A 13739-nucleotide genomic window follows, 5' to 3' on the forward strand; every position below is an offset into this window, starting at 1 on the left:
GCACTATAGCCATCCAGAAGTATTTGCAGTTTGTACTTTTCTTCTCCCCACCCTCTTTTGTCTGCTTGTCACTCCTGCTTCATCAAGATTCAACTCAACCATCCATCACCTGCTCCTGGGAGCCTTTTTTGATTCCTTCCCTAAAGTACAGACCCACCTTTGGACTCCCTTTATAGTCTATACCTCCACGTATCAGAGCCCTTTTCACTGTCCTATTCTGTACTGAAGCATAATCCTGGGAAGGCTTATCTCTTCCTTCATACACCATCCCTTCACCAATGTAAAGTCTATTATCACCTGTACAACAGAGACAGTGTCTGACTTACTTGTTCCTATCACAGTGCTGACCATGCTATCTGCAATTTAGTCACTCAGCAAACATTTGTAGAATGAATTACATTGTAGTGAAAAATCACCTGTTTGCTTTCATCATTACATCACAAATGTGTTTTTAATGTAATTAAAACTTTGGGTGGTCAGGGTTCAGAAAGATGTATTTAAGAAAAATTTGGAAATAAAGAAGTCATATACATTAGTTAGCTTGATCTTTATAAAGTTTATCAGAAGGAACATTATATAAATTTGTTTGATGGCCTATGTACAAAGTGAAACAAAAATACAATACAACACAATAAAACAAAACCAAGATGATAAACACACCTGTGTTTTCAGTGGAACCAGTGTCATATTTCATGACTTTTGATTGCTGTTATATAGTCCAGTGGAAAGAACATTGAATGTGAAACTGAAATTCAGTAGCCCCAAGGATAGACATTTCAGGAGAAACCAAACCTGTCATTGAACCCTGATCTTTCGTACTTCAAAGGCCACTGAGTTCTCTATGAGTACTACCGTGTTTCCCCAAAAATAACACCTAGCCAGACAATCAGCTCTAATGCGTCTTTTGGAGCAAAAATTAATATAAGACCCAGTATTTATTATATTATATTATATTAATTATATTATACCCGGTCTTATATTATATGACCCAGTATTATATTATACCCAGTATTATATTGTATTATATTATATTATAATATATTATATTACATTATGTTTGTTATGTTTGTTATGTTTGTTATGTTATGTTATGTTATGTTATGTTATGTTATGTTATGTTATGTTATGTTATGTTATGTTGTGTTATATTATATTATTATGACCCGGTCTTATATTATAGTAAAATAAGACCGGGTCTTATATTAATTTTTGGTCCAAAAGACGCATTAGAGCTGATTGTCTGGCTAGATCTTATTTTTGGGGAAACATGGTGATTTGAATTCTATACTGAGTTGGTGTGTCATAATAATAAATAACTGGTACTTTCTTGTATAACAATATTTATGCCTCTCAACCTCTTTCACGAAAAATATTTCAGTGGTGAAAGAATAAAGCCTATTGTGATAATTTGCAGGCTTTATATAAAAAAACTGTAAAATACAGACATTTTCAATATCATTGTCTGTTTTAGATTATAGACTTTTAATATTTACTTAAAAACATGATGAGCTGGAAGAGACAGGGTAACTTGAATGTCATGCAGAAAAATAATCTGTAAAGTACTGAGATTAAATTCACAAGAATAAGCAATGGAAATGTTATTAAACCAACAGCTTATTATACTGTGGGAAAAGTAGAGTACTATAAACTTTATTGTTAAGAGATTGCAGTTAGCCTCTTGTTTATTAATATGAGATTGTTGCTATTTAAGTAATATGAAGAGAAGAATAAAAAGTAAAAATAGTTGGATTGATTCTTGAGAAATGTAAACAATTATGAGAGCCAAAAAGATGGCAGTTTTTTTTGAAGGACTATGTTAGAAGCTCTGCTAGGCAGGGAAATGAGTGAACATAATTAAAACTATGGAAGAAAACTGTTATATGGAACAATTTTTTACTGACAAAGGGGTAGAGATTATATCTGCCATTACGTTATTATTTAACTTTTATGTTTAAACTTAATTTTCTTCCTGTTTGGGGATTAATTAAAATCCTTTAAAAAGAATATCAAAATTTATTACAAATACCAAGCAGATTCTTAAATCCTGGAAAATGTTTTATATAACTTCACTTAATTCTGATGGTAAAATTTCAGCATATGGTACTTGTGGACAATATCTAATGTCACCAATTCCTTGGACTATATAAAGAATAAAAAAAAAAATCCAGAACTGCCTTAATAATGCTTCAGTTTTGTAAGGGCGCTTTTATTATTAGATTCTATATCCTCAGGGTCTGGCAAATGCCAGATGCCTAATGTTAGTTGAATGAAAGGTGACTTAAAATTGCAACTTTCCAAATTGACCAGTAAGAGAAATTCTGTGCAATATACTTTTACAGTCTTCAGGGGAACTCTAACAAAAAGTCTAAATTATTTTATCAACTATGCCTTAATATTTTTTCATTAAACAATTTTTTTTCCATTATTCAATTCATCAAGGAATTATTTAATGTCTCTCTGTAAAGCACAATTATATTTTAAGTATGAAAACCAGGTAGTTTAACTGAAAAAAATTATCACTTAGATGAAATTGATGGGGAGATTGGGTGGCAGACGAACATGATCGTGTTAACACTCATTCATCACATTCCTTTATTTTAGCCTAAACAACGAACATCTATTGTGTCTTCTCTGGATTTTCATCGAATGAATCACAACCAAGAATATTTTGAAATCAACACATCTACAGGGTGTACGAGCTTTACTTCCAGCCCTCCTGTGAGTCCACACACCTCTTCTGTGGGAATCACGGAAGTCAAGACTGAAGGAACTGGCCGAACAGGTAAAGTAATTCACTTTAATGCAGCACTGTTTTTGAACTTTTAAAGTTCTAACTCATAAAACCTTTATGAGTTAGAGGAATTAAGAGGAATCCTTTGTACAAATTGCATTGTGTGTTCCTCGTTCACCTACATGTGTGGCATGTAGGGTGTTATGATTTTTGTCAGTGTGGATATAACATTCTTTTTGAATATATTAATAGCCATTTAGGTGTTAGATAACAATGTTGATGATTTAATGCTATTATGGTGGTAAAATACCAGAGACCTAAAAATGCTATTCTTCCACTGCTATTTACCCCTCTCCACCCAATGGTATCAACTAACTCATCAATATGTGACTTTATTGATAGCTGCTCTGAGGAGAGAGAACCTGTTTCAAGGTTATCTGGTAAGATTGAGCTGGGCAGTGTGGTCTAGGTGGGCTGTCAATCTACTCAAACCAAGGTGAATTTAGAGGAATGTGGAGAAATAAGGCTGGGGGTAAGGGGACGATTAAGGAAAGTGACCACACCCATTAGTAAACCATACCTGGTTCCACCCAATCAGATTTGCAACGCTTCTCTTCTTTGGGGTCAAGGAGTTAATAACTGGTACAAAGGACAAAGGACAGAAATATGAGAATGGGACCTAAAGAACATCTTCTCTTTGTATCTAACTTAAAGTAAATGAACTATTCAACTACTTTTCTCCAAAGAGATATAATTTAAAAACCCACTAAATATGATTAATATGAGTTTTAGAATCATAAAGTATTGTCTGTGTGGTATTGCATGTAATCTTTGTTCAAAATGAGTGTGTATATGACTATATGAGTGTGTATATGACTATATTGCATATACCTATTTAAGTTCTTTACTCTGACTCTACTTTTAAGAGCACCAATACAAACTTCAAGTAATTATTAGCCAAATAATTATTTTCCCCTTAGGGGGAAAAAATATAAACAAAACTAAGATTTTTAGAATAATGATTAATGGAAGTGGTGAGATTGATATTCTGTGGAAGGTATAATCCAGTCTTTCCATGGCAACTTGGTGATATTTATAAAATGTAAATCAAAGTATGCCATTATCATGTATAAAATGCTCGATGGCTTCTCACTGAATTTAGAGTAAAATCTAACTCCTTATCATGGCCATGAAGTTCAGTATAAACTTCTGACTATCTCTTTAAGCTAACCTCTAGCAAACTCATCCTGGCCCACACGAGCCTTCTTAACTAGGCGTTCTGTCCTTGGGAATTTATACTTTGGGTCCTGCTACCTAGAATCTCTGTCTTCAAATTTTTATGTGACTAAATGTCATTTGGATTTTGGCTCAAATGCATTTCTTCATAGAGGCCTTCCCAGATCACCCTATCTTAAGTAGAGCACTCACTATGATGATAATTATAATAACAAAGTTGTAAAAGAACAGTAACAATAATAAACATAATAAACAAATGCTTAAATATTTTAATATTTAATGTTTTAATATTTAACTTATAAAATTTTAAGTATTTAATATATTGAATTTAATATCTTTAATATTAATAGACAATAAGTATTTAAGCAAATACTTCACAGTGTGCGTCATATACTGTTTTAGGTGTTGTATTCATATTAACTCATTTAAACCTCAAAACTGTTACATGAATCAGGTATTGTTATTTGTAGATAAGGAAGCACAGAAAGAGGATAAATAACTAAATAACTATCCCTAATACTAGAGCTGGGTTTCGGAGTTGGTGGGAGAGTTCATGTTCTTAACCATTTTTCAACATTGCTCTAGTTTCTTTTGTCAAATCATTTCTTTTCCAGAGCTTATTTACTATGTAAAATTACGTTGTTCACTTGTTTATTTATTTATTGTCTCTGGCTTTTGAATAGAACCAAAATCTAACCTTTAATGATTGAAATAGTTTTAAATAGCATGTTACTATGGTTTCCTAATATAATATGTCACCTCCATGTTATACATCCAAAATTTTAGGGTAGACTGATATTTAGTAATAATGTGGAAGGACAATGCTGATTTGTTTTACATTAAAAAAGTAAAACTTTTAGTTGTACAAGTAAAACTTTTAAGGTAGGTATTTATCTACTTGAAAAAGTAGCATTTAATTATCTTAACACATTGATGGTTTGTTACTTGCATGTAAGAACCTCCATATGCAAGCACTACCACCTAGTATGTATTGAAAGAGAATGAGTTCCAGAGTCAGTTCTGTCATTAATTGCCTAGATATTTTCCATCAAATCACTTCACTTCACTGATTTCCAGTTTGCTCCTCTGAAAAAGGGAAATAATAGTGACTCTTTGGGTAGTTGTAGTAATAAATGAACTTATTTATGTGAATGCATTTTGTAAACTATGAAAACTAATATCCTTCCTTAACATTATCACAATTATTGTTTAATATAATTACTTTTCTTTAATATTATTTGAAATCTTTAATCCTTTAGATAGAAAGAGCCTAATATATGTGTGTACTTAGGCTAAAGTAGCTGACCTTTTCTTGAATTGAAAGTATAATCTAAATGAACAGATAAATCTACAGTTCATTTTAAAAATGATTGCATGTACAAAAAATTAATCTTGACAAAATGTTATTTAATAGAACAAAGACTAATGGCACTTTAAATAAGTGACCCAAAGAATTTATTATAACAGAGGGCCATTTCAAAAGTAGCCTGGATTGTAATTAAAGCTTCCTATTTGGAAGACACTGTATTATGTAATGCAAGCATCAATTTATGAATAATCTAAAAGTGTGGTTAAAGGGGAAAACTTTTGGGGTTGGACAGACTTGGGAATGTTATGAACGAGTTTGCAGTTAACTAGAAAGATCATTCTAGTATTAATATATAGTAGACAGAATGGAGATGGGGTCAAATTGGAGATGGGGAGAAACATTACCAATGAAAATATGTAAATAGATTTGAGAGATACAAGGAAAGAGTAATGAACAGGTTATAACAACTGATTGGATGTATGACAGTGAGGGAGAAGAGTTCAAAGAGGGCTCTAAAGTTTGTGGTTTAATCAGATGAGTCAATCAGAATGTTGAGAACAAAGATGGCAGTTTACAAAAGTGAAAAGACAGCAAAAGTTGTTTAGGATAAAGAGACAGTGAATGGACAAGGAAGGTATGTTGTGATTGCCTGGCAGCATTAACGGTCCATAAACTTAAAATTAGATTAGCCAGTGTAGTTCTGTGTTTTTCTCCAACCCAGTTCAGATGGGGGGGGTCTGAATTTTACATAGGTTGTGGTTTTGCCAATTTGGTATGTTGAAGTAATAAAAGGGCAAGGAAATATGAATGCAAGAGAATGAGAATAATGTTTTACCATATAATTTAAGATGGGAAAGTAGGTGAAAGAGGATAATAAGGGAGCAAATAATAGTGAAAATTCAATAGTATCATTAGGTTGGAGTTTCCAGTGAGGTCAAAGGATTGCTTGAGTCGAGGTACTAAAGAAGTGGGCTAGAATGATAGGAGGTAGATTCAGAGAGGTAATTACAGGGTCTTAAGACCATGGGAGCTGCTGAGTTAGCCTCTCCCCACACAAATTAGCCTTAAATACTGTAGTTAAATAAGTACAATATTTAGAAGACATAGTTGTTTTAAAGAACTCTATTTCTACATTGATCTCCATTCATAATATTTAAATTAATCTTTCCATTTACTTAACAAATTATGATTTAGATGAACTTCACCTGAGGTTACTCTTCTATACTTCGTCCACTCTTCCCTGAGGTGCCAAGGCCACTCTTCCCTGGCTGCCAAGGACTCCATGAGAGTGATGTTCCATTCAGGATTACTCCCTCATGGGGCTGTCTTTGATCCTGACCATCATGCATCTACTTCTCATATGAAACTTTTGAGTGACCTGAGAAGCTATCTGATAAAGTATTTCAGTCTATTTGGTACCCCTAAATGGTTTCCAAGGTGTTCTTTTTTGTCAGGTAACTTTTTTTGTTTGTTTGTTTTGTTTTTAATAGAGGTGATGAGAGGTGGTGGAATTCTGGATCTATTTTAAAGGTAGAGGCAACATATTATTTGGATGGACTAGATGAAAGGGAATGAGAAAGTGAAAGAGACCAAAGGTGTAACTCAAGGATTTGGGGTCCTTTTGACCTTTGGTGGGATTGACTTGATAATGAGATAAAGAAGCTCAGTTTTAGACATTTTAATTGAAACACAATTGGATATCCAAGTAGATAAGCTGAATAGGTAACTGAGACAGTGAATTTTGTGTTTGTGTGGGGGGCGGGGGAGGACAGAAGAAAAGGACAGAATAGGAGGAAGCTATGTGATAATTTTATGTTTATCAAAAGTAACGACTATCAGTTTTAAAAGACTGAGAAACAGTGCCTTAACCCACAATGAGTGACCTATGAGTCTGAGCTCCTCAACGAAAATGTCCTGGCCAGGTGTGTTATAAATTACTGAAGGAAAAGAAACTGAAAATCACCAATAATAGAAGATGCTTCCTCTTTATGGAAAGTTGTTTCCATAAATGTCTATGTAGATGAAGAATTTTATGGGCTAGCACATTTAGGTACCTGCTAACAAAGTTAACTGCCCTAGATAAATATCTCCAGTTTAGTTAGTAGTTTCAAACCATCACTTCCTGCTGGAGAAAACTGATGGAAGGGAGGGTATCTAGAAAAAGAGTCCTGGAAAAGTACTTCTTTCCAAATGGGAAAAGTAACAAAAACAAAACTTTTAAGTGCTTAATAGCATACAATGCTTTTCTGCAAGGGAGGAGAAACATTAGAGGAGAGCTAAAATTAGAACAGAGAAGGTAGCATGGACCTTGCACACTGCTCAGGGATTTGCAGAAAGGCAAATGAAGGCCTTCCTTTTAATTAGTTCACACAGACTGGAAATAGACCTCCTGAAGCTGAGACAGTGTTATTCCAGCAGCCACTGGGCACAGGTAACTGAGGGGAGATTTGACCTCCAGCTGGCAGGAAGGCCAAAGCCAGGCTGTTAACCCGATCTTCAAGCTCCAAGCTGAGACGCAGAGTGAACTGATATGGAGGAAGTTAAGGGTTAGTGCTAATGATATGTAATTATATCTTTGTGATTTATTTTCATTAAAAAAATGCATTAAACAAATTATCTGAATTATTGATTGTTAAATTCAATACTTTAAATTGACCAGGATTTTAGGTAACCAAAAGGAAAGCATTTTTATATCAAATGTCATATATATGTAATAGTAAAAATATATTCTTATCACTTCTTGATATATCATGAAATGCCTCTTCTATACTTCTATACTTTCCTTTTCCTCTTCCCTGTCTGGTATCACCTGACTTTTCTCCAACACTTTTCTGTGCACATTGCATCAGATAGAGGTTAGTGGATGTTTGACAAACAAAATATTCACTGCTTTTCAATACTTAAAAATATCAAAATGTCTTACACAGTTAGATGTCCGTCAGAACAATGTGGTTTAGTTAGTACAAAGAATCGGTTGGTAACCTAGTATTCTGAGTGAAATTAGTTGAAATAAGACTATTGGTTTATTTGGGCAGCATAAAATAAATATGAGTATACTTACTCAGCATGTGACATTTGAGAACGTGCAGTGCTATGAGAGTAGTGTGAGTGATCTCAGGCAGGGGTCTGTGAAGATTCCAGGGAAGAGACTTTATTTGTCCAAATATGGCCACACTGAGGCCACAGACGGAGTAAAAGACCAGTTGCGTAGGACCGGGTAAGCTGTGTTCAGAATTTTGGTATTTATCCTAAGATCAAAAGAGTCCTAAGAGCAGTGAGAATTCACTGGCAGATTTGTAAGCAGAGAGAAATTATATAATTTCATTTTACTAATTTATAATTTTCATTTTACTGTCTGATGGCTTCTATTTTTTCTGAACTAAGGGCAAAGTTTTCCTTGGAGAGTGACCAAGAAGGGCAAAGATCAGACAATTAAGGAGAGTGGGAAAAGTTTGAATTAGCTTTTAGTGAAACTCCTAACAAATGGTTAGTATGTGGGGCCTGAGGTTAGCAGGGCAGAAGGGAGATAGTAGGAGGTAGATATCCCTCCTACTACACCTGTGGCCTGTGGGTGATGTATTTAGGCCGAGATCATTCCGGCCAGAGCCAGCTCTTTTTGGCCGACTCATTTCAGTTCATCTCTCACTGGTAAATTGTGGACCCTCTCAATCTGCCACATCTGCCATCTGTCCACCCTAGCCTCTGCTGCAGTCACCTGGCTCCTTGCCAAGCCCGCCTCATGGCAGCCTACTTGACTTTCAGCCCAGATACCTCCGAGGCCCCCTTCTGGCGGCCATGGGAACCTGCGTGTTTCATTCATAAGGAAAATAGGCAGATCTCAGAAAAATTAATCCTCAAGACCTCACTAGTCCATACTGTGTAGAGCTACCAAGTTTACTCAGAAATGGCCATGGCCAGAAACTAGATAGGATTTGGAGCCTGGGTTTCTCTTTTCTTATATTCTCCCATTACCTATTTATTACACGATAGCCTCTCCAGGCCAAAGTCTAGAAAGAAAAGTTCAGGACACGGGCCAAACTGTTTCCCTATCTTCCCTATTAAAATTTCTCAAAGGCTTGTATGTCCTTCCTCTTCTGGGCATTAAGGCCTCAAGTATAGACCTTGGGGAAGAGAGGTTTCCAATGGAACTCAGTGTAAGAATGGAAATATATCAATATGGTCTTTGAAAAATACCATCCCTTATAAAACTAAAAGCAATAAAGGAACAAGACAAAGAAACAAAAACTCATAGACAGACAACAGTTTAGTGGTTACCAGAGGTAAGGGGGGAAGGGGAATGGTAGAAGAGGGTAAAGAGGGTCAAATATATGTTGATGGAAGGAGAACTGACCCTCGGTGGTGAGCACACAATGTGATATATAGATGACGTATTACAGAATTGTACACCTGAAACCTATGTGACTATACTAACCATTGTCACCCCAACAAATTTAATTTAAAAAAAAAACACACGAAAAATACCATCCCTATTACATTGAGCCAGTGCCACTAAATGAAAAATACATGAACATAACACACTTCATTAATGTAACTTCATAAAGGCTTAATACCTGTGACCATTATTATTAATTGTACTGCTGTGGTTACAATAGGTCTAGGCAGACAGCAGAACCTAGACTCTCAGAATTCAGTCCAAATGCAGAACAGCTGGATGCTACGAGTCCAGCCAGGCAACCAGAATCTTCATTCCACAGAGTCGCTTAGAACAGGCAGGTGAACCTACTGATGAGCAGAGTTGGAATTTCCATTTGTTCTCTGCTCCAGTCTTATTTGTCCTGGGGTGGGAGGGTGGCAGAACCTGGAATCTGTGTCACTCACTGTTGGGGAGAGCCAGACTTCCACAAGTACTAATCTGTCCAAAATTACAGCAGAGGCAAGAGAGGAACTGTTTCAGAGAGTGTTTGTGTTGAAAATTTTTTTTTCATTTAAGCTTTTATTAACTCAATTTTCTCTTGCTTTTACCTTCTGTTAATTTGTGTGAAAATATAACTGCTTTGAATTTTCTTTGCGATTTAAATTCAGTGCTGCATATATCTTCTCTGTAATTATCTTGTCTACTTTAGTTTGCTCCATAGTTTTTCTTTCCTGATTTTCTCTACCAGACTGCTTACATCTCTTGAAAAATCACTAAATGTAAAATGGTAAAAGAAAAGCTAACTCTCTCTATATATAAACTATATTGAAATATATATATATTCTTTTTAATGGAGGGAAAAAGGCTTGGTATTTACAGGTCTATGCTATGGAGCAATACCCTCTCTACCCTTAGTTGAAAAGTTTCCAAAGTGCTAGACCTTTCTCTCTGTTCACATATTCTATCTCTACAGTCTTCTTTTGGGAGAACATTTTCCCCTTTTTCTCTACATCTGTCTCTGTAGGACTGGCACCCTGTGTGGTGTGTACCTGGGCCCAACCCTTTAAATGCAGGCTTCTGTCATGCACCATGCTGTAGTGAGCATGACAGAACTCGTTCCAGATTATCTCCCCAGTTAACTTCCTACCTACTTGATAAACTAGTTGTTCTCTGCTTACCTGGCTCTAAGCTGTAGTGATTTTAATGTAGGTAATGTTTGATCCGTTACGTTTCTGAGTGTGGGCCGGAATTGTGTTTCGTGAAGCCGAAGAATGGAAACACGGACCAGGGAGAGGCAAAGAGTTTTGAAAAGAGGACAGTTTATTAGAGGCAGGAGAAGAGGTTGCAGCTCCCAAGAGGGAGGGGGTCATGAATGGGGGATGCCCCATGACTGAGGCAAAAGCTCTTACTTTTATACCTTCCCTTGCCTGTTTGGGGAAGAGGAACTGTTTGGAGAAGGGAACAATTTGAAGAAGGGAACTGGCGCCTTCTAATGAAATTCATCTACCAGGTTTGTTCTGCTTGCCCATCCTAAAGGCATTAGCAAAGTAACCCACTCTTTATCTTTCAGATCTGCTCCATTTGTCAGGCCAAAATGAATTTTATGATTATCCTCAAGGCCTTGTTACATTAAGTCCTGGAGTGAAGGAGTAATTTCAAAACCTGAAGTTTTAGGATATAACTGTCTTTTCTTTATACCACCAGGGACCTCCCTGCCTACCTAGGGACATGCTAACTATCCTGTATCAATTTCAGCTCTTCAAGTTGACTCTTGGCATCTGTGATAAGCAGAATTCTAAGATGGCCGCATGATTCACCTCGCCCTGTACCCGTACCTTTGTGTGGTGCCCTTGTGCCACCCCAAGGTGTGTGTGGGACCTGTAACTTGCTACTAGCCAATGGCAAAGTGAAGTGGTATTACTCCCATAGTTAAAATACATTTTATGGCAAAGGTGAAGGAATTCTGTAGATATCATTAAGGTCTCTAATCATGTTGAGAGACAGGCTGACTTTGGAGAAGTAAACCACCAGGAGCACCAGAGCTGCACCCCGAGGCTTGCAGCCCTGGCTAACCCTGGATTGCAACATGGTGCGACCCCTCATTGAGGACCCAGTTAAGACATGCCCAGACTCCCGACTCATGTAAACTGTGAGATAATAGATGTATGTTGTTGTAAGGCACTAAGTTTATTGTGATTTGTTATACAGAGATAGAAAAGAAATACAATGTGTCACATTCCCTTGATTGAGCAGGAAGAAGACTTTCTTCACCAGCATTGGCCTGGAGAAACCTCTCTGATCACTCTAGTCCCTGGCTGTCACTGGGATTATAAACGTGACTGAGAGTGAAGAATTTGAAAACTGCCTCCTTCACCCCACCTCCCCAAGCCCAGCTCAGTTAAGGCACTCACACATATCCATCGTACCATTTTTTTCCATTTTAATAGGTACTAAGTTGTGAAGCTAAAGCTCTAATAGTAAAATCCTAAGCCATAAACCAGAGGGTAGGAAATTATATCGGGGATCACACAGACTTGAAATCCCTAAATGACTGAAGCTTCCCAACAAGGCCTCCCTCCTCCAGGACTTGGCTTTTTCTCAAAGCAAAGCAGAGTTAATTTTTCCAAGCCGATATCTGACCATGCCACTGCAGTGTTTAACAACTTCTCCGAGGATGTCATGTCTCTATCTGTGGGAATGTCCGAATGCCTTAGCACGCCCAACAAAACCCTTAATTATCTGACTGTAACTTCTAATTTACTTCTACCCAAATACACTGGGTACTCCTAAGGACACCGTTCTTAGAGTTCATGGTTCTTGATTTAGAGTATCCTTCTGTCTGCTTGACTGCCTTTCCATCTAATTTAGCTGGTAAACTTCAGTTCTTGTATGGAATGTGGCTAAGGGCAATCTCCTTTGTGAAGTCTTCTCTAACTCCAACAATTCTTCCATCCATGTTTCCCCCTCAACACTCCTCACATCCCTTTATTGTTAATTATTTTATGTCTAAAAGTATGTGTTTATGTGTCTGTCAGCTCCTTGAATACAGAGACCATTTCTCAGTGAAGATGTATCCCCAGCACTTAGCACAGTGAATGACATACAATTCATTCAGTATTGCAAGCCAGTAAATGGTTTACGATGCTCAGTAAATGGTAAACGAGTGAATAACTAAATAAATATTAACGAGTGAATAACTAAATAAATATTTGCTTTGTTGGAATTCTGTCCCCTACTGTGTGTCTATTTCTATCTATACAATAAGGCCATACTGGCCTTTCTCTTAACTACATTGCTTTCTTCTGAGCCACGGAGCCCATCTTTCATTGGTCATTTCCTAAAATGCCTCAGAGAGAAATGTCATTTTTAATATAAATTTTTGTTAAATAGTTTATCTGATTTCACAGATGAAAAGACAGGAGCTATTTACAGTGGGAAGCTATTCAGTTTGTTTAGATAATTATAATGTAGTTGACCTAGCGTTGCCAAAACCATTCATATCACTCTAAAAAGCAGTATATCTGCAATGTGCACTAATTTCTAATTTCCTTCCCCTATTTATTTTAGTGGACCAATATCTAAGTCTTAATTTAAAAAATAACAGGAAAAACTCTAGGGATCTTTGTTTTTTCACAAGGTCAAAGCAAGGCATATTATAACTGTTTTTTTCTTTCCTAGAACTGACTTCTTTACCACTGCTTTTGCTAATTTCTGCATTTGCTAGCTGTTTGGTTGAGAATATTGTATTAGAACCTGAATCCTTGAAAATGGGAACTTTTAACATATTAGCAATGATCGAAATCCAATGTATAGAAGGAATCCCCCTGACCAAATTCTAACCTCTGGCAAGCAGTTCACAGGACCTGGAGGGAGCTCTCACTTCCATGTGTATGAGTTTTCCACAGTATTGTTCTCCTGCCCTAGAAAAAGTAATGGAATATAGTAGGAAGACAAAAATGCTGCAAAGAGTCAACATTTATTTCAAAGGGAAAGATGTAATTTTTGTATGATCCCTTTTTTTAGATCTGAAACAAGTCTATTGTATATGTGTGTTCTTTCTATTGGCACAGATGTCTGTGTTCTCTTTA

General features: G+C 36.3%; 1 protein-coding gene across 12 annotated transcripts in view; it reads left to right on the forward strand.

The window, feature by feature from the left end:
- ANKS1B (ankyrin repeat and sterile alpha motif domain containing 1B) overlaps positions 1 to 13739 on the forward strand; it is a 915638-nt gene that overhangs the window by 356876 nt on the left and 545023 nt on the right. For all 12 annotated transcript variants that reach the window (XM_081058249.1, XM_081058238.1, XM_081058246.1 and 9 more), the window contains one exon: positions 2602 to 2782. In XM_081058249.1, the coding sequence (XP_080914375.1) occupies positions 2602 to 2782 (181 nt within the window). The remainder of the gene's footprint in view (positions 1 to 2601; positions 2783 to 13739) is intronic.

Source organism: Rhinolophus hipposideros, assembly GCF_964194185.1.
Source record: "Rhinolophus hipposideros genome assembly, chromosome: 9".
NCBI classification, from domain to species: Eukaryota; Metazoa; Chordata; class Mammalia; order Chiroptera; family Rhinolophidae; genus Rhinolophus; species Rhinolophus hipposideros.